General features: G+C 44.9%; 1 protein-coding gene across 4 annotated transcripts; it reads left to right on the top strand.

Annotated features, from left to right (window-relative positions):
* LOC133369088 (heterogeneous nuclear ribonucleoprotein C-like 1) lies at nucleotides 1–25,920 on the top strand. 4 transcript variants are annotated; one of them, XM_061593977.1, is made up of 7 exons: nucleotides 1–267; nucleotides 2,275–2,347; nucleotides 16,895–16,942; nucleotides 17,131–17,279; nucleotides 18,840–18,953; nucleotides 22,746–22,900; nucleotides 25,497–25,919. In XM_061593977.1, exons 1-7 carry the CDS (start codon nucleotides 231–233, stop codon nucleotides 25,533–25,535), a joined length of 615 nt encoding a protein of 204 aa, XP_061449961.1. In that variant the 5' UTR covers nucleotides 1–230; the 3' UTR covers nucleotides 25,536–25,919. The 4 variants fall into 4 exon arrangements, with proteins under 4 accessions (XP_061449961.1, XP_061449960.1, XP_061449963.1 ...); XM_061593976.1 differs by having other exon boundaries at nucleotides 4–267; nucleotides 16,892–16,942; nucleotides 25,497–25,913; XM_061593978.1 differs by lacking the exon at nucleotides 1–267 and adding an exon at nucleotides 336–383 and having other exon boundaries at nucleotides 16,892–16,942; nucleotides 25,497–25,920.
* The last annotated feature ends 1,547 nt before the right edge of the window (nucleotides 25,921–27,467 follow it).

Genomic DNA, 27,467 nt, shown 5'->3' with positions numbered 1-27,467 from the left:
TTGCTTCGCCTGCTCCCCCCCCCCATCTACAAGGACAGATGGTACATTCCTCTGGTACAGCATTCAGACTTGGAGAGAGAGCTCCTTTCTCTAGCAAAGAGCTGCTGCTGCTGGCAACCTTGTGGTGCGCTTGTAATAGAAAAAGAGAGAGATTACCCGTGCTGGGCCGAAAGGATCCGGAGCCTGGCACCAGGCGTCTTTCCCCACCCATTCCTCTCTCCTAGGGTGGCATGACACTTTTTGGCAGCAGGGAAGGGTGCTGGCGATGTGAGTACTGGTTGCACCTCCATAATCCCATTGTGTGTGGGGCGTGTGTGGATGGGGGGGGCATGGCCTTTCACCCCAAGACAAGATGGCAAGGATGTTTGCTACCAGGAAGGAAGGTGGGTTAGGAAGGGGGAGAGCAAGATGCATGAGAACTAAGGGAGGGCGCCTTCCTCCACCCCCACCTCCAAGTTCCTGTCTAGGTTGGAGATGTGTTGCGGGGGGGGGGGGAGAAATCCAGATCCATTTTATTCTGCTAGGCAGGAGGGTTGGCATACTGTTTCTTTGTTTTGTTTTGTTTTTCCGTTTGTTGGTGGTTCTGGCTTGAAAAAAGGCATTTTAATTATTTTTTTAAAAAATACTTATTTATACAGTATATTTATTACTTAAAATAACCAACTCTTGATGAAAAGAAAGTTAGATCAGCCAGGCGATGAGAATTGACGAGGGCTTTTGTGGGTGGATGGGGGCTGTTTTTTGGACTGCCGTGAGCAGCACAAGAGGTTGTTACGGCAACTAGAGTAGTATGTTTGCTGAGTGGGCTACCAAACCTGAGCGGGGAAGGGAATGTCGTCTCTGGAAGTGCTCATTTGAAGCCACAATATGCGTGCATGGGTACGGTGTGCTGTGTGGCGCGAGGGTGCTCTGGTGGTGGTGGTGGTTGCGGTGACATTTGAGCTATTCCTCTGTTCAGTAAACCACTCGCCTGCATCCTGAGGATCTGTCTTCTCTTTTCACATACTGGGAGGCATACTTGTACGTGGTCACCTTGCCATGCCAAAGAAAGGATCCTTGTGTTGGAATGACAATGAGAAGCCAGCTCTCTCTCTTTCTGCGCCTTGCAGGAAATGGGGCTCAGGACGCCGGGGTTCAGTTTGTGGCTCTCTGACACTAACTTGCTGGAGGCCTCTGGGGCAAGTCCCTTGATGTCAGGCATTTGAATGCGCCATGCCCTGTAATTTTAGGTGCCCAGTGCAGAGCACAAACCCAGTTTCACAAATGATAGCAGAGCTTAGTATCAACAAGAGCAGCAGCAGCTGAGCACCTCTTGAGGCTTTCACAGGCAGGTAGAAATACTGCACCAGTGGTTCACATCGAATCTGATGTCCAGTGGGGGCATCAGACAAAAAAAAATGAATGGGCAAAGAAGGGTGGAAGTAAATTCTAAGAGGGCAAGCTTTGTTTCACGTGTTAAACCTTCCCAAACAGAAGCCTCTCTCCATTGTGGTGTTGTGGGTAGAGTGGTTAGAGGACTAGGTCCTGGGAGACCAGGGTTCAAATCATGACTCAGCCATGAAGCTCTCTGCGTGATCTTGGACCAGTCATCAACCCTTAGCCTAACCTACCTCACAAGGTTGTTGTGAGGATAAAATGGGGAGGGGGAGAACATGTACGTCAACTTGAGCTCCTTGGAGGAAAGGTGGGATATAAATATAATAATACTAAAAAATAATATATTTCATATTAATGATCCAATCCTAAATATGTTGCTCTGATTTCAATATGATTTATATTCAGGTGAATATATTTAGGATTGTAGCCTAAATTAAAATTCATACTTCGGATAGTTTTCTGTTTCATTTTTCAGTTCAGTTATAGTCTTCAAATGCAGCTAAGAATGCAAATCTTTTTTTTCAGAATAGAGGCCAATAATGGGAAGACTTTCCAATTTGTCTTGTAGAAAGAATTGCCTTATACCACCATTCTGCAAGCTGGGTGTGTGTGGGGAGATTTCTGTCCCACCCTGCCCCATGGCACTGCCTCTGCCACTATGCATTTCAGCTCTCCATCGCCACAGTATGGAGATTAATCTTGACTTTACATGAACCTGAAAAATCAGAACCATTTTATATCCTTGTGAAATACAGTGAAGATTCATATTGCCAGATGGCCTCTGGGATTTGCCTTGAACTTTGCTATGAGTCACTTTCCTCCACCTAACCTGTCCTCTCATGCTTGTGCTATCCTCTGTTCTGAGGTTTCTGTCTCCTTCTCCTTCTCTTTCCGTAGATCTAGACATGGCCCGGGAACCTAAACTGAGCCATACCAGGCCCAGTCAGAAGAGGCAGCATGGCGTATACCCGTGAGTCTTTGCCACCACTTATGGATCTTGTTGGGCAATGGTCCCATTGACTGTATCTAGTCAGGGACAGAGAAGCTGCGGCCCTCCAGAAGTTGTAGGACTCCAGCTCCCATCAGCCGCAGCCAGTGAGGTCAATAGTCAGGGATGATGGGAGCTGTAATCCTACATCTGATGGACCACAGGTTTCTCATCTTTGATCTAGAATTATATATTCCTGATATTCATATGGCTGGAGAAGAAAGATGTGTCTATTAAAAATTCAGAGAGGAGGAAGGGAGTGCAGGCCAGACCCTGTATATAAGAGATGCAACCTATTCCTGCTTTTGGATTGGGTGTACAACGTCAGATGCATTTCAGAGATGTGTGATTGTTTGAATATGCAGGACAGGGATAGCCCATGGATTGCAAATGTGAGATAACTGGTCCAGGTCTAGAACATCCAGTTCCTAGGTTCCAGTTCTTCCTAACAGCAAGTAAAGTCATTTCAGGAGACTGTGGGGCATGTGCATGAAAGAACATGGTGGGGAGGGCAGTAGAGGAATGTGTATTTTTGAAAATATCCTTTGCTGTGATGTGAAAAGCAATAGTTAAACTGTGAAGCAAAGAAATTGGAGATTTATATCCCACCTTACTTTCATGGAGCTTAAGGCAGTGGATATGGTCCGCCGTCCTCACAGCCTGAGATAGGTTAGGCTTCAAGGGATTCGTGAACCGGGCGCAAAAAAACCTTGATTTCTAATGCAATAAAATGCATGTTATTTATTTATTTATTTATGGGAGTCCATAGCTTTCATCAGATTCTCAAAGAGGTCTTGTGACCCAAACAAGGTCAAGAACCCCTGGGTTAGGTTGAGAGATAGTGACTGGCCCAAGGTCACCCAGCAAAGGAGATTTAAACCTGTTTCTGTCTGGTCCTAGGTTGCTTCCAGGCAACCAGTTTATTGAGCATTGTTGCACAAAGTTTGTGGGATGGTTAGAATGAATGGTCAAACAACTGACGTCGGCTTTGTTTTCTGGAGATGCTAGCTGATGTTGCATCAAGCAGATGTTATCCCATACTTTCCAGTGCATTTTCACATCACTTTCCCTATTTCAAAAAGTCTGGGGGGGGTTGGGGGGAGTGGGTTTGTTGCATAAGAGCTCCAAATCAGCTGTAGTTGTGCAGTCTAAATTTGCTGGTATGTGACTGAATTGCACCCAAAAATCACAACAGTGTGGAAGTGCCCCTAGTTAGACACCCTTAACTACTACACCACTGTAAACAGTTTACCTAGGGATAAGCCTAACTTAACATAGTGGGACTTATTTCTAAATAAATATGCATAGGATTGCACTTTTATTCATGCAGACCCAACATCAGATAAATTCACTGTTGGTATAAATGAGTCCCAGGGTATGGCCTGAAGGCACATGAAGCCACCACCTTGATGAAGCTAAGCAGGTCTGGGTCTGGTGAGTACCTGAATGGGAGATCGCTTGGGACCACATGTCTGCCACCTTAGGTTTCTATGATGAAAGAAAGGCAGGGTATAAAGGTAAGAACTAAAATAAAACGGCATATTGGAACGGACAGCAGCCTGCTATAGCTGTGGAGGTGAGAGACTGCGAAGTGCGTGTGTGTTAATACTGTGTTTGCACTTGGCATGCGAAGCAGCCTCCGCTGCCCTCCCTGGCTACTTTGCTGTATTTGCAGTGTTTAAACTTTTTTGCACCCCAGAGAAAAATGTTTGCTTGGGCAGGTGTCCTTAGTTGGTGGCAGGGCAGGATCTGAGAGGTGGTTGAGTAAGAGAGACAATGCTTGCTGGCTAAGAGAGAGTGTGTGTTTGGTTTTTGCACTTGGTTTCGTGCACAAAGCTCTGAGCAGTAGCCTCTGCCTCACTCCCCTCCTCCCTTATCAGTGGAGAGACCACCACTGCTAGCTGGCTAACCAGCCTGCACCTTGTAGTCACTCTAGTGTTTTTTTTTAAAGCAACTTAACTGTAATTGTAATTATTACTTCTGAGTAACAGTAAAGTAATCAATTCCTTTCAGAACAGTTGTAACTGTAATGGTAATTCATTCCTCTTTGGGGCCATTTAACAGTAATTATAATTTATTCCTTTTTAAAAGTAATATTCCAATCTCTGGTTTTGGAGGTCATCTAGCCTAACCTCCTGTTCAGTGCAGGGTCTACAATGCAGAATGTAAGTACAACATCTGTAAGAGATGGCTGCCCAACCTCTGCTGAAATACCTCTATCAAAGGCTAGCCCATCACCTTTTAAGGCGGCCTGTTCCAGTGTTGAACTGCTTTTACTGTTAGGATTACTGAAATTTGCTTCCTTGCAGCATCTACCCATCTTCTTAAATCTAATTTTGGCTAATTTGCGTTAAGCCAACTATCCCAGCATGCATGGCAGTTCCCCATCCTTATTGTTGTCTGTCATACACTGGGGCTGAAGAGTGTAGAATTGCTGGGGGAGGGAGGCAACAGCCTAGCCTGGTCCTGTCTCTTTCAACACAGAGGTGAGGAATCTTTGGCCATCCAGATGTTGCTGAACTACAACTTCCATCAGCCCTAGGAAGCATGGCCAATGGCCAGAGATGATGGAGGTTATAGTTCAGCAACAGCTGGAGGGCCAAAGATTCCCCACACCAGATTTAACAGATGTTTCCTCTGCAGAAATCAACAAATGACGTTTGTTCATGCTAAACATGCTAATTGCTGCAGATCAAACTGTTTTAAAAGGACAGCTACAGGGAACCAGTTCAAACATTGTCAGCTGTAGACAAGGGGGAGAGGAATCTGAGTATCCTGCATCATTTCATCCATGCTAAGCACTTGCTTAGGACTACCTCTGATTGAGGACTGTTTTTTGGCCTGCTGTTTCTAAAATGAGATGTACTAAGCAACGAGGCTCTCAAATGTTTTCTGGTTCAGGGAGCAGCAAGAATTACAGCTGCTTATTACCTTATCATGGTGCTCTTCTTTAAAGAGTCATGGATTGCTCCTATCAGGGTGAACGTCAGCATGCAACATCCTCTAGCATCTGCAAGGACCCATACAATAATCTTGTTAATAAGCCTCCTTCTCCAAAGTTACTATCCTGCAAAAATGTTTCCTTGCCTGCTTTTTACATATAAGAGAGGCTGGTAGAGGATGGCCAAAGGACTTCCTACTTTGCCAGCCCCTCTTCTGAGTAAAAAGCCAGCAAATAAAACACAGTGAGCTGGCGGAGGAGGCCATGGAGTGCTGCCTGCCTCTTCCAACAGCCTGATTTTTTCTATGCTGTGGGTGCAAGAGACTTGATCTCCTGTGTGATGGAAATGCAATGGGCTGGTGAAGAAGGGGGTGGCCACTCTGTTGCTGGTCATAGAGGAAACGTGCTCTGTTCCTCCGTTGCCACTTTGCTCAGATTCCATACTGGTTGTGGAGGAAGTGAAACTCCATCCTCCATGGCCTGTAGAGAAGCTGAGTCAGCTGCAAATGGGTATAGAGCAGCCTGCCTTTTCTTCACTAGCCAGCAGAGGTTTTGTGCTGACCATGGAGGGAAGGGGTTTCATTTCATCTGCAGCCAGCCCAGAAGCCAAGGGAGCTAGCAAATGAGCAACAGATCACTCTGACCCTCCTTCGCCAGCCCACTCTCTGCCTGACTTGAATTCCGTGCAGTTGCCTGCATGGAATTCCTAGTTGCTGATGACAGCCTGGATCTCATGTGTTGGGTGGCTATCAACTGCCATTTAAAATTTCCATGGAAAGTGATTAACAAATTAATAACAACAAATCATCATCAGCTTTTTTCTGACCCTGCTCCTGTACTTTTAACAGCAGCTAGATACACACAAAGTAGCATGTGAAACAATGACTGGCAAGAGGATAAGTGGTGGTGGAAAAACTTTCAGCTGTGAAATTTCAGCTGTGACTGGCCCAGGGTATGACCTGAAGACACATGAGACCACCACCACGCTGAAGCTAAGCAGGTCTGGATCTGGTCAGTACCTGGATGGGAGACTACCTGAGACTTCCATGTATGCCGCCTTGGGTTCCTTGATGAAAGAAAGGTGGTTTATAAATGCAAGAAAATAAATAAATAAAAACAAATGAATGTTTTTGTGGCATGCTGATAAATAGCACAGGAGGAGAGCCAGGAAAAAAGATGGTACTGCTACTCACACTGGTAGGATTTGCTAAAGCTAGAGTGGCCAACATGGTCTGCGGTACGAGACCATGAAGCTGGTATTTGACTAGTATTGGATGGGGATGTGGTCCCCCCTATACAGCCAAGAACGTTGGCTTTATCCAGTCTTCTCTGTTTGTTAGTGCAAGAGCCCTTGCACTAGTATATGGATGAGTTTTAATTTTGCGCAGCAAAGGAATCCGCTATGACAGTTGCATTCGCAGAAACTCGTACAACAGATTGTACCGTCTATTGCACAACAAAGTTACCAGCAACCTGCTTGTGCATTCTCTTGCATAAGTGTTCTGCTGACGCAAAACATTTCACGAATGGAATAAGGGTACCACTAAGTGCATTTAACTTAGCACAACACTGGATACAAGCCAACGCTGGGTTTGTGTCTGGGAAGTGCTTTATATCCAGCATTGCTGATGGATGACTTTTGCCAACTTTGGGTGGCATGTCATCTGCAACCCATTCTAGAATGGCATGATCTTGCCACATTTATCCATGCTCTGGTAACTGAAAGCTTATTTCTTGGCCAAGAAATGCATCACATACTAAACTTCTGCGCACCTTGCAACCAGATTCTACCTCCTGTTAAAAGTACAGGACAGCATCTAAGAGGGATTGCTTTGTTTTCTCCATTAGCTGAAGCAGAGCTAGGAAGGAGTAACATCAAACCATAAGTGATAAATGCAGGTTTGATTACTGAAGTAAATGATGAGGCTGCTTTTGAAATTTGTTTGGAACTTCCACTGGTTCAGAATACGACAGTGAAATTGTCAGTTGGGATTCAGTTGTGGGGGGAGGGGGAGCACTGGTGACCCGCACGAGGGCTGGTGACCTATGGGGGAGAGGGAGGGAGGGGGAGCATGGGTGACCCACGGGAGGGAGGAAGAGAAGGGAAGCGCTGATGACCCATGGGGGCAGGGAAGGGAGCACTAGTGACCTATGGGGGGAGCACTGGCGACCCATGGGAGGCAGGAGCGCTAGCGACTCATGTGCAGGGGGGAGGGGAGCACTGGCGACCCATGGGGAAGGGAGGGGGAATGCTGGTGACCCTGTGGGAGGGAGTGCTGGCAACAGAAAGTGGGGTTGGTGAGTGAAGCCCCTAGTTATCTATACTTTCAAATGGACTAACATAGAAGGTTAAGCTCGAAGAATTGGAGGATTGGGCCTGCCGCTCGAATGAACGTTTTTGTGGCATTAAAGAGGAGCACTCAGCATCTATGGCTGCTTTCATTGCGGCATGGCTTGCAACTACGATCCCTGAATTTGAACTCAGTGCCTCAGACTTAGAATGGGCACACCAGGCATTGGCAGCTAAACCTAAGATGGGGCTTCTCCGAGGGACATTATAGTATGCTTTGCCCGATACACTAAAAAGGAAGAGCTTATGGCGCGAGTGAGGAAGATGAAGGAATTAACATACAATGGACAGACTGTACTGACTCTACACGATCTCTGCCCTGAGACCCTGAAGCAACGAAGAGTTTCGCCCGATTACAGCGTCACTACAACAACCTGGTATAAAATATCAATGGGGGGGTTTCCTTTCAGACTGATCGTCGTGCGTAACGGCCAACAACTCACCGCAACATCACTTAAAAATGCCCTACTCTTCCTCACTGCCTGTGGCTTGGAATGGCCAGAGAACTTAACAACGGAGAGTGATGAGGATGTGGACGTGGAGAATATCAGACAAAGCAAAGATCAGAGATGGGAAACCAAATGTCTTAAAAACACATCCAAGAAGCACAACACCTCAACAAAGGATTCCTCACGACTGCCAATCTGACGCGGTGACACCACCCCAAATACTGCATTGTTGAACACCTAACTTCTTTTTCTTCTCACAACAGGACATAGATCATTGGACCAGGTTGCCAACTCAGAACCACAATAGGTGGTGATGAACGTTTTTCCTTTCTTGTTTATTTACTCTAATGTATTTCAGATTTTAAAAAAGATATATTTTTTTTAAATGGGAACTGGATAAAACAGTGCAAAGAGACTTTTCTTTGTGCACTGATTTAATTAGACTTAATATAGTTTATCCGGAGGAGGGAGGTTTTTTTTGGGGATCATTATATCTATATAGTGTATTTTAGTTTTCTTTCTCTCAAGGAGTCTTCCCCTTATCATTTGCACCAAAGATGTGTGCAAAGTTTAATTTTAGAGCATGTGCCATGAAGCACATGCACTGGCTGGGTTACAGACCTAAGTTAGCTTTCTCAGGTTGGATGTTTTGGGTTTAGAATGGTTCTTAATATTTTTATGTTTTTGGTCACTATGGGGTTTGTTGAGGGAAACTGGGAATTGTTGGGAGGGAGGGTTAGAGGAGGGGAGACAGCCCAATGGCATATACTTCTGTTACGGCAAAATATAAGTTTATTTTCTTTAATTAGGAAGAAAGATGATGGTAATCTCTTATTTACAATATATTTATCGGTGAATTAGATAATTTAAAAATTGTTGTGTTTAATGTTAAGGGTTTAGGCCATGACTTCCCAGGCATACAAAAGGAAAAGTATTATGAGCTATGTAAAATGATTGCTCCCCTCAGTAATTTTTCTACACGAAATTCACAATCCAAAACCAAAGAAAGCATTGTTAAAGCATGGATATTTTGGCAAACAATGTTTGGCTGCTGGAACATCGAAAGCATGGGGAGTTGCTATAATTTTTAAGCACAATTTCCCTTTCATGGTTCAAAAGATTTGGAGAGATCCAGAGTGACATTTACTTTTTGTAGCAGGATTGTTTGAGGGCAAGGAACAGTTAACCTCTGGTACAGTGTACACTCCAAACAAAGGGCAGATAAAAATTTTTAAAAGGGTGTTTAGAAAACTTTCTAAATTTCAACTTGGTCAATTAGTTATGGGAGGTGATTTTAATATTAATATGAAGGGAATGGATGCAGACAATGTGAATCAGAATTCTAAAACTCAAGCAAGGCTCCGGGGGAATAGGAAACATTTCATGTCCCATGTGGTCAAGATGCAATTTTTTTATTTATTACATCATCACAATTTAAAAGAGGTGTGGTCAGCAGTACACCCTAAAGATCCCAGCTTCACTTTTTTCTTTTCGGTATACCACACACATTCACAGCTAGATGGGATCTTCATATCAGATACACTTCTCCACTGCCTTATAGACACCTCAGTAGGGTCAATTAGAATAACAGATCATGCTCCTATAACAGCAGTAATTAATGCAAAATTGCATGTGAACGTACCCCCTAGCTGGCAGTTGCATCCATGGCTGCTTACCTCATCACCCTGTAAACACACATTAAGGGAAGTGTTGGTTAATTATTTTCAGGGGAATGACACCCCAGGTATGCCAATAGGTACTCAACGGGAGGCAATGAAAGTGGTAATTAATGGAGTTTGCATTAAAGAATTGCACAACATTAGACGAAATAACAACACACAAATGCAAATCTTAGAGACTGAAATAACAAATGTATTGAAAACATATGGAGAGACAGGGTCATCCAGAATTCTTCAAAAGGTAGAATCAAAACAAAAAGAATTGTATCTTCTTGCCACAAATAAAATTCCGGTTAACATGTTATATACAAAACAAAAATATTTTGAATATGGCAGTAAAGGCTGCAGACTCTTGGCAAATAGACTTAAGCAGAAATGTAGAGCTGCCAGGATATCCACTGTGCAGAAGCTGGATGGTACTATGGCCTGGACATCAAAGGATACATGGCACACATTTGCGTCCTTTTTTAAGGACTTATACCAGGAACATCAGGTGCCAAATGCCAGGATAACCGAATATTTAAATAGCTTATGTATTGAACAGTTGGAGGAGGAAGAGGAAATTGTGAGAGATATCACTTCAGAATAAATTAAAACAGTTATTAACTATGAAAACTAACAAATCTCCTGGCCCAGATGGCTTTATTAATGAATTCTATAAATATTTTAAAGATATTTTGATACCCAAATTATTAATTTTGTTTAATGGTATTCTTCATGGAGATCCCCTGCCCCAAACATGGTCTACTTCCAGAATTGTGGTTATCCCAAAACCTTTCAGAAATCCTTTTTTAGTTGATTCATACAATTTTTGCCCTCTGGGGCAGCCCTGCACATGCCATTGTCTTTCTATGCAAATGCTGGCCAATCAGCAAGAAGGGGGGCACAAAGAGGGTGTTCTTTGACAGGAGTGGTCTCCTCTCCCTTGGTTTCAAAAACAGCTGTTGATGGCGTGTCGGGCTCTGTTATCTCTTATCACTGCTTTGCTCCTTCCTGTTAGAGACCCTCAGATGGGGCATATTCTTGCCATGAAAGCAGATTATAACCCTGGGATTAAGATGGGTTTTTAAAATTGCTTTTATTTATTTATATGAAATGGACTGCCTTCAAGTTGCTTCCGACTTATGGCGACCCCATGAATAGGGATTTCATGGTAAGCAGTATTCAGAGGGGGTTTACCATTGCCTCCGTCTGAGGCTAGTCCTCCCTAGCTGGCTAGAGCCTGCTCAGCTTGCCACAGCTGCACAAGCCAGCTCCTTCCTTGTCCGCAACTGCCAGCTGGGGGGCAACTGGGTTCCTTGGGATTATGCAGCTTGCCCACGGCTGCACAGGTGGCAGGGCACGTAACTCTGAGCCACTCACTGTGGGGGTGATATTTAGCTGCCCCTTGACACCCAGGAGACACGAGTGGAGATTTGAACGCACAGACTCTGGACTCCAAGCCACTGTGCCATACCAGCTGTTTATGGCTGGTAATAAAAATTATTTGGTTGTAGCTGTTGAGAGCAAATTCTCCTCTTGAGCCTCAAGGAATTGTTTCGGCTAAGGTGGCATACCAGTTTTCCTGTAATGGCTACAAATCCTGGGAACCGTAGTTTAGTTGAGGGTGTTGAGAACAGGGGTGTAGTCATCCAGGGGTGCAGGGGGTTATAGACCCTTTACTTTTGGGAGAGTAGGGTCCCAGCAGGGTCCCAGCAGGGTCCCAGCAGGGTCCCAGCAGGGTCCCTATGTCTCAAACATCCTACGGACCAATTAGCATGAAAGAGGAGCATGTTAACAACTGAGAAGAGTCTTCTGGAAGCTATCATATTCTTCTTGCTGAACCTCAAAAAGACATACCCTCATCGTGCATTCATTGCTCAACAGAACAAACAAAGTAAGAGCATGAAAGCCCATTTTATTGTATAATCTTAGAAGGTTGTAGTCTTAGAAGGGGGTGTGGCATGACTATCATGAAAGGACCCTGCACTTCTGAATTTGCCATTACACTATTGGTTGAGAGTAGTTCTTAGACAGCCCACCCACTCCCACTGCTGCTGACTCCTGTCCTGAGATTCTGGGACAGGACTGCCAGCTGCCATTTTAAATCTCTCAGAATACCGCCCAGAATATCCACCATAATGTTGCTTTGGGGCACTGTTGGAAATTTTAAAATAATGGCTTCCTGGTACCAATCAGAGGAGTGCTGTTGCTAGTTAGACGGTGTCATCACAGGAGGGGGACCACCAGAAAGCACCATATTGAAGCCCCTCAAGCTAGCCTTCATTCTAGGTCTTCTGGAGGGAATGGCTGTTAAATCAGTGCAAGACGTGCCTGGTGAGAATCAGTAGGTTGCATCCACGGTTAGTTCTACTCACTGTAACTCCATTGAGATTAATGGATTTGACGAACTTAGGTCCATTTCAGTGGGTCTACTCTGTGTCAAGCTTAGTTGGACACAACCCAGTGTAATCTATAGAATAGCGAACGCTGGAGAGTACTTAGATGGGTCAGAGAGATCCACATTCGGAACTGTAGCCTTGCAGGTCTGTAATCACAAGAATGAGGATGGGATTGCTGATCCAACAGATGGAAACTTGGAAAACAAAAGGACTGAACAAAGACTCCCAAAATAACTTATAGGGACAGACAATAGCTGCTCCACAACAGCTTTTCCCGAATTCCTGGCTTCAGCTCCCCTTCTAGCTGCCAATGTGCCGCCTCACCCTGCCTTTAAAAGGAGGGGTGTTGCTAATGCCAGCCAGCATGAGGCATTCTCCAATCCCTCTGAAATACTATAGTCCCCTTTGTCTTGCAGTCCAGGGTAACATAGCCTGATTTGCAGGCCTCCTCCTCCGCTACCACCATTTGGCTACTGTAGGGGTTTGGCACTGGCTGAGTTTGAGGAGCTGCACCATTCCCAGGCATACAAAGAGCCTGTGAAAGAGGAGAGAAACAACCACAGAAAAACAGCAGAATTTATTATGGCGTGAGCATTCACAAGCGAAAGGCGGCCTCATCAGATGTCCTACTTCATCACTTAGGTTTTTGCCTACGAGAGCTCATGCCATAATAAATTGTTGAGTCTCTAATGTGACACATGCTTTTCTGCCTTTTTTGCTGCTAGTGACTAAACACAGCTGCTCTCCAGAAATGACACCCAGACTCTCTGGTCCACTGGAGCCAGAGGAAGTGGGAATGTGATGGGGGGGGGGAGGAAACATGCCATAAGCAAAGCAGTGTGCATTCTGCCCTAAAAATAATCATACACCCCAAAAAGCTGGATGCTGTGGCCTATGTTAAATTATGCAAGAAAATGTGCATTTATGTGGTTTATTTTGTGTAGGTTCTTGTGATTCTGCTAGTGGGGGGCAGGGACAGCTGGCCTCTTCCCTGTGCAAGTCCTGCTTATCTTACTCTGGCTTTTTTCCTTGTAAATGTATTTTTAATTGTTTTAATCAATAGGACATTAATAAGATAAATGCAGACATAGGCTGCATAAGCACCATACATTTAAAACACAGGACTTCCCTCAAAGAATCCTGGGAACAGTTGTTTGTTAAGGGTGCTGGAAATTGTAGCTCTGTGAGGGGTAAACTGCAGTTTCCAGGATTCTTTAGGGGAAGACATGTGCTTTGAATATAGATGTGTGCAGGGCTGAATATACAATAAAATGACAACTACCGCTCACCTCAAACTTTTCTGATAATTTCCCCCTGTGCCGTTCACTACCGTAAGCCCTCCCAGAAGGAAATAATAATTGCAGGACTGACTGTTGAGATTTCACCAGGCATTTTTTAAGGCATCTATATGCATAGAATGATAGAGTTAGAAGACACCTTGAAGGTCACTTAGTTGAACTCCAGCTGAATCCAGGATCTGCAATGCAGGATGCAACTACAGCATCACTGACAGATGGCTATCCAGCTTCTGAATAAATACCTCCAGGGAAGGAGAGCCTACCACTGGGGCAGGGGGTAGAAGGCAGATAAGGGATTTACATGAGGACTCCAAAGCCACTTTGGCTAATGCCACCCCTGTTTTAGAAAACAAATGAGCCAGCATCCATGGAATAAAGGCACAAATGGAAGTAATTCCTGCTGTGGCAGGGACATTTCACTGTGACAATTGCTGAGTAGGCAAGTAGATAAAGCTGTACAAAATCATCTCCTTTCAGCATCAAGGCATACGCTCTATAGATTGATGGTGGAGACTCACACTGAGGGGGAGGCTTCGGGGAGGAAGTGAAGCTGAAAATTTTTCAATTATTCTGCAAAACATTCCAAGCATACGTCTAGCAACTTGTCTCCCACGTGCTCCCCTGTGGGATGACAATCACTTTCCAGCTCCATAGATAGAATTAAACACACATATGCCCTCCTAAATATGTGACCAAACAAACAAAGCAAGTAGGAAATAAGGGTCTCATCCCCTTTCCCCTTTGTTCTGGACATATTCCTAGATGCAGTGAGTGCATTTGATTTGCCTTTTTATTTTGGCGTAGTCTGTTGTGTTAGAGAAATGGCAGGAATGCTGGGCTAGAAGGGGAAGCCTGGGAAATGGAACATTCCAGTTGAGTCCAGGAGAGGGCATGGCCTAGCTCATTTCCCAGGCAACCGAAGCATAACCATACACCATCCAAGGCTCCTGTACCTTTTAATAGTTGTGTAGGGAAGAGGGAATGTTGGCAGGTGCAACTTGCCATGTAGAGTAGAGAAAAGCTCCATCTGTTAAAAATTCCACACAATATATTAAAGGTCCTAGAGCCTGCTCTCTTTTGCATCTGCTGTCCTTGGTGCTGTCCTTTTACCAGATCAATACAAAAGAGCTTCTGCATTGGTTTCCTGTTATTTCCCCATACCCTGAGCAACTAGCTCACGAGGTGTGAGATTTATTACAGGCATATCAGCTTCCTTCAGGGCAGGTGTTCTTGCTGACAGCTTCCCCCCCCCCCATTTGGATGTGAGGGGTAGACAGCTTGCACACAGAACCTGCCAGCCGTGAAATTTAACATCAGAAATCTCTAACTGAAGATCAACAGAATGCCAGGCCCGATTTTTCCACTCCTGATGGAAGGAGTTTCTTTATTAAAGAAGCTTTACCAAATCTACCTACCTCCACCTCAAAGAAATAAAGGCACTTTGTTTATACGGCAGAGGTAGCCAACATGTGCTCTCCAGATGTTGGCAGACTCCCAGCTCCCATCAGCTCCAGCCAACATGGCCAATGGTCAGCGATGATGGGAGTTGTAGTCCAACATCTGGCGGGCACCACATTATCTGCCCTGGGTTGTCTATTGTGGCTCAATCGTTGAGCATATGTTTGCCATGCAGAAGGTCCCAGGTTCAGTCCCTGGCATCTCCAAGAAAGGCTGGGAGAGACCCCTGCCTGAAACCCCAGAGAGTCAATGTCAACTATACTGAGCTAGACCACTGGTCTGACTCAGTATCAGGCATTTTCCTACATTCCTACAGGGATTTTTGAGATCCTTGGAGGAAGTTCTTGCCCCTTCCATTGTCCACAATAGCCTCATGTGCCTACTTCCTCATTAGGGTTGCCAGGTTCAGGGCCTGAGACTGATCCTGTATCTTTAGGAGAAGAGAAAGTCAGCCAAGTGCAGGTGTTCTTGCAACACGGTAATGGGAAAAACCACAAGGTGGAATTCTCCCTTCCCCCTGCCCAACTTTTAAAGATACAGAAGACCTCTTCGAGGCTACCTCATCATAAGCCAGTAGACCTGTAGCCATAAGGAGATTCAATCCCTAGCTTTCTTTCTTTCTTTTCTTTTTGTTTTTTTACAAAAGAAGCCCTTGGCTCTCTTACTTGTGGACATTGAAGGAAAATCCTGCAGGCGGGATTCTACTGAATTGTTCTGTAAGAAGTAAACCAACTCCCACCTCCTGGTTTGGTGGCCAGTGAATACAAAGGTCCTGGAATAAAAGGATAAGTGGTAGGCACTCATTTTCAAATTGTATAAAATGTGTGTATATATAGAATACCATTAAATAACATACAAAACATTACAGTCACTATTTAGGTTCTGGCTATTTTGCATGGATTCTTCTAGCCCACCCTATATTTGTGCCAAATTTTTGGTTACCTTACCCAGTGCTCAAATTGTTGAAGAAAAGGTGGGGGCAGTTTTAATTAAATCTGCAAACTCTACCCTTTGGATGCCTCCAATTGTAGCCAAATCATGCTCCCCCCCCATATTCTTCTAAAACAGTAGCTGAGGAAGCAGGCAAAAGGTTTGGGCCCCTTCTGGCTGTCCTGCAATTAGAGCATTAACCTTACTTCTCTTCAATCTCCTCAGGTACTCCAGGCCTGATTATCGCCCCAGCTGGGCAAGCTGGGAGAACTTGTACTAGACATAGTTCATCATGACTGATATGCTACCACATATATGCTATTGTTATTGTTGACTGGTTACAAAAACCAGATTTTTTTTCTGCTTTGCAATTTTCCTTTTCTCAAACCGAAGCGTCATAGGAATTGATGTGCGCGTGGAGATTCAACATTTGAGATGCGTATATAATAACAAAGCTGTACTGTGTGGTGCCAACACAGTCACCTCAAGGACCTTATTGAGGACAGAAAGGCAATGTAGAAACAGAGCCAGTGTGATGCAGTGGTTAGTGGAGGGATGGGGGGACCATGTGGCCCTCCAGATGTTGTTGGATTCCAACTCCCATCATCCCTAGACATTGGCCATTCTGGCTGGTGCCAATGGGAGTTGGAGTCCAACAATATCTGGAGGGCCACATCCTTGGGCTAGAGTGTCAGACTAGGACTCGGATGACCCAAGTTCAAGTCCCCTCACTAGGTGACCTTGGGCTAGTTACAAATTCCCAGCCTAAACCTACCTTACCGAATGGTTGTGAGGATAAAATGGTGGTGGTGGTGGTAGGGAACCATATACACCACCTTGAGCCCTTGGAGGGCGGGAGGGCTATAAATGGAATAAAATAGGAATTAAAAACAATTACAACAGCTTGCAGTTTTCTGTGCACCTATATATTATGCCTATATATCATGGTACCATTGGGGATGTATTGTGGAGCAGTGACCAGTGTTGGAAAACTTGAAAGTAAATGGCACAGAGTTACCTGCATTCTTTTGTCTGTGCAGCAGCAGCTGTGACCTGGACTATGAGCTCTTTAAAGAGGATTTGCCATACAGGTGGGTTTTGTGCTTTGGTTTCCCTCCTTCAATGATTGCCCTCCCTCTTCTACCCATCAGCATAGCAAGAAGGGGAGTGTGGTTTTTACACATTAGCATACCTCAATGTGCAACCCTCCCTTGCATTTGGGCTCTTGTTTTAAAGGAATTATGCCAGTGACCCTTTCTCTTGCTCTCATTTCCTGCAGGGTTTATGAGTATCAGAAGATCCCTCCCCTCATCAGTCACATCCCTGTCAAGATCAGGCGAAGCCACTTAGGGGCAGGGGGCAAGACCAGCCTGGGCGCCCACACAGTGTTGAGAGGCAGCAGCAACTCCACATCCGGACGTACAAAGTGTGAGTGCTTGGGGGCTAGGATCCTCTGGGAAAGAGGCTTTGGTGTCAAGACACCCTTCCACCTGGCCTTGGGCACTGTTTAAGCATTCAACATCAATACCCCTTCTCACATCATCACTTATAAAGTGCTATTAAAGCAAAAGGGAGAACGCTCCTGCACTCAGGTCCTGCTTGTGGACTTCTCATAGACATCTGGTTGGCCACTGTGAGCAGGCCTGGCGTAAGTAGGTGGTCAGGTTGGGCACTGGCCAAGGGCCCATGAGCTCACAGGGGGCCCTCACCACCAGCGGTGCTGGACTTGATCACCTCTTCCTGCCACCCATCTTAGTTGCTACGGGGGCCTGCCAATGCTGCCTGGCATGACTCGAGTGAGTGAGTGATGCAAGGCAAAAGGGATGGATGCTTGCTTGCTCACTCTAGAAAGCAGCAGCAGCAGTGGTGCCTCTTTCTTCTCCTGCAGGAGTTGCCAGTGGGGGAGGTGGGAAAGGATGGGTGGGAAGCAGGGAGTCTTTCGCTTGAACACCTGAGAAGGAGGAGGTGCATCTGTTGCTGCTGCTGCCTCACATGACATGACTGAGTGCCCACCCCTTCACCTTTCATCACTCACTCACTCCAGTGAGGCCAGGCAGCAGTGGGGCCTCCTGCTTTGGTGTGCAGTGAAAGCCTCCCTCCTTCTCACCTCTCTTTTCCCACTTCAGAGATCTGCCACACGCTGGGAACTCCTGCAGCCCAGCGAGCGCAGCAAGAGCGGCAGCCCCCACCAGGAAGGGGCATGCAGTGAAGGGCAGCCCTAGAGGGGCCTGTGAGAGAGGGGGGGCAGAAGGGGGGAAGGGCCTGGAGATGAGGCAAAAGAGAGAGGTGTTGGGGGAAACAAGGAGCAGGAGGGTTGGGGGTAGTAGGAGCAGTTGGAGAGAGAAAGAAAATGTGGGTGTGAGGCAGGATGGAGAAAGAAAAATGTAATGGGAGAGGAGGGATTGGGGTGCGGGAAAACGGAGGGGTAAGGGCAGGAGGGATGAGGGGTTAGTGAGATAGTGAAATGAAATTGGGGGCATGGGACACGGGAAGAAAGGGATGGGGATGGGAGAGGCTGGTGAGTGAGTGAGGAAGTAAGAAAAATGGGGGTATGAGGCAGGACGGCTGGGATGAAGGAAAATGGAGGGGTTGGGGGTACGAGTAGCTGGTGTGTGTGTGTGTATGAGAGAGAAAGAATGGGTGTGAGGGTGTAAAGAGAAAAGGAGAGGTTATGGGGTAAGGAGGAAAATGAGGGGTTTGGGGTGAGAGGGGGAACAGAGGTACAAGGTGACTGGGAAAAGCTACAAGATGAATGAAGAACTATGGTATGGCAAGGGGTGCATAAGGTGTTGAGGCAGTGGCGGCCACCATGAGGCAACACCTTGGTGCCCTGGGGACAAGGGGTCACTGTGGCCAATGGCCCCCAGAAACCTGGAGCCGGCCCTGACTGTGAGAACAGGATGCTGGACTAGATGGGCCATTGGCCTGATCTAGCAGACTGTTGTTATGTTCTTAGCTTAACCTATTCATATAATCTTTTCCTTCCAGTACGAGCAGAGGAGCTACACTCCATCAAAGGAGAGCTAAGCCAGATCAAAGCCCAGGTGGACAGCTTACTGGAGAGTCTGGATCGGATGGACCAGAGACGTGAGCATCCCACAGGTGAGGTGGCATGTGTGTTTCTGTATTTAAGAGTCCTTCCTTAATATTGCACTAGTTATTTATATAATCACCATCAGTGTACAAGGTGCTTAAAGCCAAAATGGCAAGTCTTTGCCGGCTTACAGTCTAAGTTTTGCCAGGGGTGGAGAAAAAACAAAGGAGGAGGCAAGGATAAACCAGTGACACAAATGTTTTCCCAAAGGGGGATACACAAGTGAGCTTGTCTCATGGACACAACTACAGTATATGACCAGAATGATGCCCATGCATGTGGGACCCACAACAAAATGTTGCGGAGTGAATGTTCCTGTTAGGTGTCCAGCTAGCCATGCCCTTTTGCAGATACTCCATCCTGTTCCCCCGCACAAACATTCAGCATTCTGTGGCCATTGAACGTGCTCACTTCTCATTGGGCTATTTTGTTTTGGGGTGCTTTTTCTTTTTGCTCCCTTAGTTTTTTTCCCCCTAAAGATTTTTTGGACTTCTGAAAATCTGGTGTTTCACCTGAGCATTCTGAATACCTGCCTCTTGTTTCTCAGTTCTCCCATTTGGCTATCAGCACTCACCAGCTGTTTGCTATTAGTAGGAGCAACAGAAGAAGTCACTGAAGTGAATTTGCAAATATCACACCACGTAAAGACATGAAAGGGCTTTTCTATGGCAGAGGACAACTGTGCCATGAATGACCCTTGAGTTCCAATGTACTTCAGACAGCCTGAGTTTTCATTAGCCTCTTACAACAAACGCAAAAAGAAGAGTCCAGTTGCATCTTAAAGACTGACACATTTATTGTGACAGACGCCTTTGTAGACTAAAATGTTTTGCCTGATGTCTGAAGTGTTATCCTCAGTTGCCAGATACCGTTGTTCTCTACTATAGCAGACTCAGGTGACTGAGTGCCATCAGGACTGGAGCCAAAACAGGGCCTCTGAAAAACTAGAGGGGGTAGCAGAATGCTTTATTGAACCCCCAGGGTATGCAGAAGTATGAAACATTTTTTTTAAAAGAGTGTGCAATCTCCCCTGCACCCCCCACCTTGAAAAGCTCAATGAGACTGACCAGTGGCTTCCAGAATTGCGCAGGGGCTTGGACTTGATGGCCTTATAGGCCCCTTCCAACTCTACTATTCTATGACTCTGTCGATAGGAATGCTCTTTGGTTAAAACTTTATAATCTAAACATAGATCGCCGTCTTCTCTATCTCATCAGGGCCCTATACACTAATACTAATGCTATGGTTAGAGTAAGCCAAAGTGGAGACATGACGAGCCCGATAGTAATAGGGAGGGGCGTTAAACAAGGCTGCCTCTGAGCCCCCCTTCTCTTCAATCTATTTATTAATAACATCATATCTGACCTCTCCGGTCCACAATACTTTCCACCATCTATCGGCCACAGGAAGGTGTCCGTGTTGTTTTATGCGGACGACATGGTCCTCCTGTCTTTAGTCCCAATTGGCTTAAGAAAATTAATGAGAAACTTACAGGCACTCTGTACAAAGGAAAAGCTAGAAATCAATTACCAAAAAATGAAAGTTTTAGTTTTTGGTAAGAGATTTGAAGGACATCGTTGGTCAATGGCAGACCATCAGTTGGAGCAATGTCGGTTATATAAATATCTGGGAAAATACTTTGCGGACACTCTTTCTTGGAAAAGACACCAGCAACACATAAAATTAACAGCCATAAAAACTGCAGGAGCAATTCTAAAGTTCTATCGCTCTGTAGGAGGTAACTTAATTCCTCCGGCTCTAAAAATCTTCCAATCTAAAGTAATTCCTCAGGTCTTATACGGCGCATCAGTTTGGGGTTGGGACAAGGAAACTGTTTTGTCCTTAGAGACTATTCAAACAAATTTCCTCAGGCGTTTACTATCCCTCCCTCCAGGAACATCAGCAGCCATCTTACGTGCTGAGACTGGCCTTCCTCCCCTGGGAGCGCATATTCATCTTGCCCTTTTGAAGTTCTCAAAACTAGCTGGAAGGTCGCTGGGCAAGGAACTATTGAATTTGTGCCTAAACCACCCCTTCTCCTCTAATCTTTGGGGTCCTAAATTAGAAGAACTATTATCTAGTTATCATATAACTCCTCAGGTTTTTATATCATTACCACCTAATCAAAAATTACGTGAGATTGTTTTCCGCCACTCTGAGTATTTGGATAACTTAACACTAACTAACTCTAGAGTGGCCCCATGGTATGGGAAGTTTAAGACCGGTCATTATCTCTCCCCATACCTCATGTATCCTTTTCCCAAAAGCCTCAGGCACGCGTTCACTGCACTACGCTTCTTCTCCCTCCCTAATGCAGACAGAGAGGGACGAATCCTCGGAATTCCAAAAGATCAAAGACGATGTCCCTGTGGATATAATAAGGAGGAGGACATTCCTCATATACTGCTTCATTGCACAATTTATCAGGACCCCAGAACTAAGTTCCTCAAGAAGCTTTTAGATGAATCTGAATCTCTTACAGAAGCGGGGAAAGTAATTTCCCTAATGTCTGATTCAAATTTGGACGTGACACATAAGGTATCCCTGTTTGTGTTAGCAGCTTTGAAACTACGAGCTAATTTTATTCTGAATCTTAATAACAGCTGCTGTTCAAGTCTGTCTTAGTTTTAAATTTTAGACGCTGTACAATCAGCATAGATTCTCATTGCCTTATGATGTTTTAAATTTTCCTTTATAGAATTTATTTTAAACTCAATTATAAATTTTAACATGGTAAGTTTGTTGTACATGATATATTAATTAATTTTGTGTTGGCCTTTGGCCCTGCAATTTAAATAAACTATGAGAACTATTCTATGATGAGTCACCGAATGTTAAGTGTCAGATGGGGAAAAAAGACTGGAAAATGGAGGCGGAGAGAAGAGGGAATTGGCCTGCTTGAGTCCCTTTCAGCAGGAGTGGGGAACCAGATGTTGCTGAACTATAACTCCCACCAGCAAGCATGGTCAATAGCCAGGAATGAAGGGAATTGTAGTTCAGCAACATCTGGAGGACCAAAGGTTTCCCACTCCTGCTTTATAGCTTATAGTGCCGGCTGGCTGACTGGGAGGAACCCTGGAGTGCTCCTTTTAGTGTATGAGGATACACAGCAACATTGGGTTGCAAGTCTCATGGATATATAAAATTGTAAACAGTAGGGCCTGAAGGCTGTGAAGTGCAAGAATTACAGTCTGTGAAATTTTTCAATAGTTAGTGTGCTTATCTTGTATATATATTGGTGTAACTGCCGTATCTACTGCATTTCATGGGCTTTTGGCCCTATAGTCTACTGTTTGCCTCCCCCCTCCCATGTGCATCTGTCTGTACACAAACTTCTATATTAGCACACACATATATAACCAACTGAGAATAACACTTCATGTACCTGGGCTCCAGTACACGAAAGCTTCTGAAATAAGCTTTTCTGAAAGTAGTATTTTCACTACTGAAATAATAATTGCATAACTTCTCAAGGAAGAGAAATGGGATTTTCTGAATGGCTAAATTCTAGTTTCTTTGGGCATGTCTACAGCATAGACCTACTATGGAGCATCCTTTGAAGTTCTGCCTGTTTATAAACAAATTGGATCCCAGAGCATGGTCCAATGGCACGATACAGCCACCTTGCTGAAGCTTAGCAGGTCTAGGTCTGGTCAGTGCCTGGATGGGAGATCACCTGGAAATCCCGTATAAGTCACCTTGAGTTCCATGATGGAAGGAAGGTGGGATATAAAAGTGTAATCAATAGATATATTGACTAAGCCAACATGCTTAGCCCCTGCTACCAACTGATCCCACAGGCTCCAAAGAGGTTAAGAAGAAAGTGGTAGCTGGCACAGAGGCCTCATACTCAGCAGGGGAACCCATCCGGAGGAAGGAAAACACTGCAAATGATGGGCGGGCTGTTCTGCAGGACGTTGATAGTGCAGAGGAGAGCACAGATACTGAAGAGGCGGTAAGTGACAACACTGAGTTTTGAGTTGGCAGAGTAAAATTGCAAAAAGGAAAATAACTATGAAAATAGTCTCTCTCTCTCTCTCTCTCTCACACACACACACACACACACACACACACGAGCACACGCACGGAAATTTGCAAACAGTGGGTGCTCCTGAAACCAGAAATTATATTTCTATGTTATACCGTGCAAATACTACACTACCTTTTATTGCAACTGCAACGCTGCCAGCTTTAAACTTAAGCCTAACCTGACTAAGAGCATCTCTGGCCAAGGTAGTATTTTATGCAGAAAAAGTTGCCTGGGGTCTCTCAGGAACCTCTATGACAAGAGCCCACTGGCCCAAATCCTTTGCAGAGCCAGGCAGATCTTTTGTTGACAGTTTGGCTGAGGCGGGGGAGGTATCCTTCATTTCCTAAGCCTTTCTGCCTCTGTCTCCCTAGCTTCCCTAATAAATGATCACCCGTGCCACAGAATCCTAGTGAGGGTTAAGTCTGTGGACTCTTTAGACCTAATGAAGTGGAAACAAGCTTTTTGCCCAAGTGTTCTTACATTAGCCAAGGCCTGCTCCTTCCCTTTGAGATACAGATTAAAGGCATGAAGAATCCTATTAAGCAAGGACTGTAGATTTGCATCTCATTATATGCCCCAACACACACACACACCTTCCAGGCTTTGGTGTGGAGGAACTGCAAGGGACTGGGAGAATAGATTGCCATCTTGCCTCTCTTTCTCTCCCTGTGGTATTTGAAGACCACTAATTCCACCAGCTATACAGGAGAATAAGTAGGTTGCAGTATTGTTCCTCCAAAGGCTTGTGCCTCCTCAAAAGCAGTGCTAACTCAGAAAACAAAATTCTCTCCTGATTTGTGACGCAGACTGCTATGCAACTGAGTGTTGAGGAGACAGCAATTTCTGCATCCATTTCATGCCTTACCTTCTGTAACATCATTACAACAGTGTACCTAGGGCCCCACTCATACAGTGGGTTATGTTCCGGACCCCCGCTGTAAAGCGAAAACTGCTGTAAAGTGGAACCCATTGAACAGAATGGTGTTTGTTTTTGGATATATGACTGTTAATTTATCCCTGCATTTTATATTGCCAGCCACTGGGAGGATGCAACATATGAAAAAGTGGGATATAAACCTGCTTAACAAATAAGGGATTCCTTGTCAAAAGTGGAACTTTGATTTACAGCTAGTGCAATCCTATACATATTTACTCAGAAGTCATTCCCACAATGTTCAATGCTACTCGCTAGTAAGCACGGATACAAACAATGAATACAGGATAAGTGTTCAAGTCTGTAAAATGTGAAATCCATGAGATAGACAACAATTAACAACGCAATAGATCTTGTTCATCAGAGAATGAAAAGCAAATTAGCAATACTTGTGTTACGAACCTTTTTACACAGAAGCCTTCAAAACAGATCTTCTAGTCCATTGTTCTTCAGTCTTGGGTCCCCAGTTGTTGGACTACAATTCCCATCAACCCCAGCCAGCTTAGCCAATGACCAAGGACGATGGGAGTTGTAGTCCAACATCTGGTGACCCAAGGTTGAAGAACAGTGTTCTTTTTCTAACCAAGCCTTTCCCAACCAGTGTGCCTCCAGATGTTGTTGGACCACAACTCCCATCTTTCCTGACCATTGGCAATGCTGGCTGAGGCTGATGGGAGTTGTGGTCCAACATCTGGAAGTACACTGGTTGGGAAAGGAGGCTTAACCTAAGAGCCACATCCCTCCTCCTCTTTAGCCCCAGACCAACTGCTTTTATTTTACAAATTCCAACTTCTCCAGCAGACTCCCCCTCCCACTTACTTTGACATCCCATCCTCCCTGCAGTTTCTCCAATCTCACTCCAGTTCATTACAACATGTCTAAGATCACAGCCTTGAAGCGTGCAGACGTCCATGTCCTTTCTGCTCACCCAAACATTTCTTTTCTGGCACTGGGAATTTTAGGATTTCCCCTTCCACCTGCAACTTCCTATGGAGTTCTCTGGATCCTGCTCAGAGCCGAGGGCCGAAGAAAATAAGAGTACATTTGGGGCGAGTGGGTGTGTTCAAAGTGTGTTAAAACCATGGGAAGCTGTCCTCTCTGCACACATGGGGACACCACTGGGGTTAAGATATAATGGAAACCACTTTGCAAATCACAGCACTTCAGGATTGCTAGAGAGATTATCCATCTCTTAACGTATTTAAATGGTGGTTCCTAAACTTTTCCCCACTGACCACTTGAAAATTTCTGCCGGTGTTGGTGGATCACTTAATGATTTTTCTACCTGTTGCAGCAATTGAAATGTGCGGTGTGATTTTTAAAGAATGTTTATAGAATTCAAATCGTAATAAAAAAACACAACCTAATAAATAAAAGAAGCAATAAAAATACAATTAATCAACATGAATGTTTACCGTGCTGTCTCCAACCACAAGTCCACAGACACATGCCGTGGATCACCTGAATGATGCTCATAGACCAGTTTGGGAACCCCTGTATTAAAGAACTCTGTATTATGATTCAATAGACTAAGTTCAGAGTTATGGCTCAAGGACTAGGCTTACAAAGCATCTTGTTTCATTGCAGGCAAGAAATCACACGTTGGATCCTGAAGGCAGCCAGTAAAAGACCTGGAGTGCCATGACCCTTTTGCCTAGCATTTCCTTTCCTGTGTTTTGTATTTCTTTCAATGCCTTCAGCTGGTGCTGCATCTGACATCAGTTATTCGCAATCAGTGTTGGTGGAGACACAAAAAGTTCCGCCGCAGTCTCACTAGCACTTTTATCTGGTCTGGCAGAGAGAGACTCCAGTGACGTGTCAAGGGAGAAGCAGCTTGGTATTCTTTGTTGTCAAAATTAAAATATGCCAGTGGGGGAGAAAGGTGGGGGGAAAGCAGGCCGTACCGGCTGCACAATTGAACCAGCTCACCGTTAAACAAAAATAAAGCAGTAGCTATCTCCTAAGATATGTGTTGCTTCTGTTTACTGGCCGGGTACATCTCCTGGACAGCCACAGATTTGCCACATGCCAGACCAAAGATCATCCAGCCCTAAAACTCATCCCTCCCGCTAGGGATGGGTGAGAATTCAGTTGAATTTGGATTTACACTGGATTTTTCCCACATATTCTCCATCTTTGAGGAGCGATCTTGTTTGCTCCAAACTTTAGTGGCTCCCTGATACTGGATTTCCCCCCTCAAATATATGATTATTTTATTGATTTTATTCATAGCATAGCAGTACAGCTCTCTTTCTCTCTCTCTGCCACCCCTCCTTTACTGGAATAATCCAAGCTCCAAGCAGATAGGAAGTAAGCCAAGCTTATAATAGCAGAGGAGGAAGAGAAGCTGCTTTCCTTTCAAAATATTGATAGTTTATTTCAAAATATCAGTGTTAATATATATTTTTTGAGAAAATAAATCTAACCAGTAAAAGCAATCGATAGCAGACAAAGAACGAACTCGAATTGATACTGCTTGTTAGGTTGCCAGAATGATTTTGAAGTGGCACCAACCAATGGATCCCATCCAACCTCTCACACAGACCTGGGGCTATGAGTAATCCATTTCTGAGCTAACATATTCTCCTTTACATGTCTGCTCAGAAGCACATCCCATTAATTTCAATGGGGCTTACTCCCAGGGATATTGGTACAGGATTGCAGCCTAAGAGTATGTGGGTGGAGGAACGCAGCCTAAGAGTATGTGGGTGGAGGAACGCAGCCTCAGAATCTCTAGACGAGCCTTCCCCATCCTAGTGCCTTCCAGATGTTTTGGACTGGAATTCCCATCATCCCTGACCATTGACCAAGCTAGAGGGCTGATGAGAGTTTCAGTGTAAAAAATCTGGAGGGCACCAGCTTGAAGAAGGCTGCTGTAGACTCATTAAGAGGAGCCCTGTTGGATCAAACCCAAAGTCCATCTATAGTCCAGAGATGGGAAACATGTAGCCTTCCAGATGTTCTTGTACTCCCAGCTTCCATCAGTCCAATGGTCAGGGATAATGGGAACGAGTCCAACATCTGGAGGGCCATAGGTTCCCCATCCCTGATCTAGTCCAGTATTCTGTTTATCACGCTGGCCAGCTGGAAGCACAAGAAAACAATTGCCTTCTCCCGTTGTAGTTTTCCAGCAGTAAGTAAAGTGCAGAGGCATGCTGTCTCCAATTCTGAAGATGGCATACTACAGTCATGACTAGTAGCCATTGATAGAACTTTTCCTCCAAAACCAAGAATGTCCTAGTGCAGGCGGCTAGCAACTTTTTTACTGCACCACCTGATAAAGGCAGGAGTGATTATTGCAAGTCCATTTTGCATGTATTTTTGAACCAGTCAAATCCACTAGCCTAAAACTTGGCAATTAGCTGGCTGTCTCAATCTTCTTCCAAGATGGCATAGGGCATGAACATTGCCCATGAGCTTCCTAGAGGCTGCTCTGGGTTGGAACAATCTTATTAAAGATGGCACCTCCCTAAGATGCTCTAGGAAACCCCTCCACAAGATATAGGCAGGACAGTATCCTGAGGGTGGCTCCTATCCTACTGAGGCTTTAAAATGTAC

The sequence above is a fragment of the Rhineura floridana genome, chromosome 13 (genome assembly GCF_030035675.1).
Source record: "Rhineura floridana isolate rRhiFlo1 chromosome 13, rRhiFlo1.hap2, whole genome shotgun sequence".
NCBI classification, from domain to species: domain Eukaryota; kingdom Metazoa; phylum Chordata; class Lepidosauria; order Squamata; family Rhineuridae; genus Rhineura; species Rhineura floridana.
The sequence above is the reverse complement of the archived record's forward strand: the minus strand, read 5'-3'. Positions and strand labels throughout refer to the sequence as shown.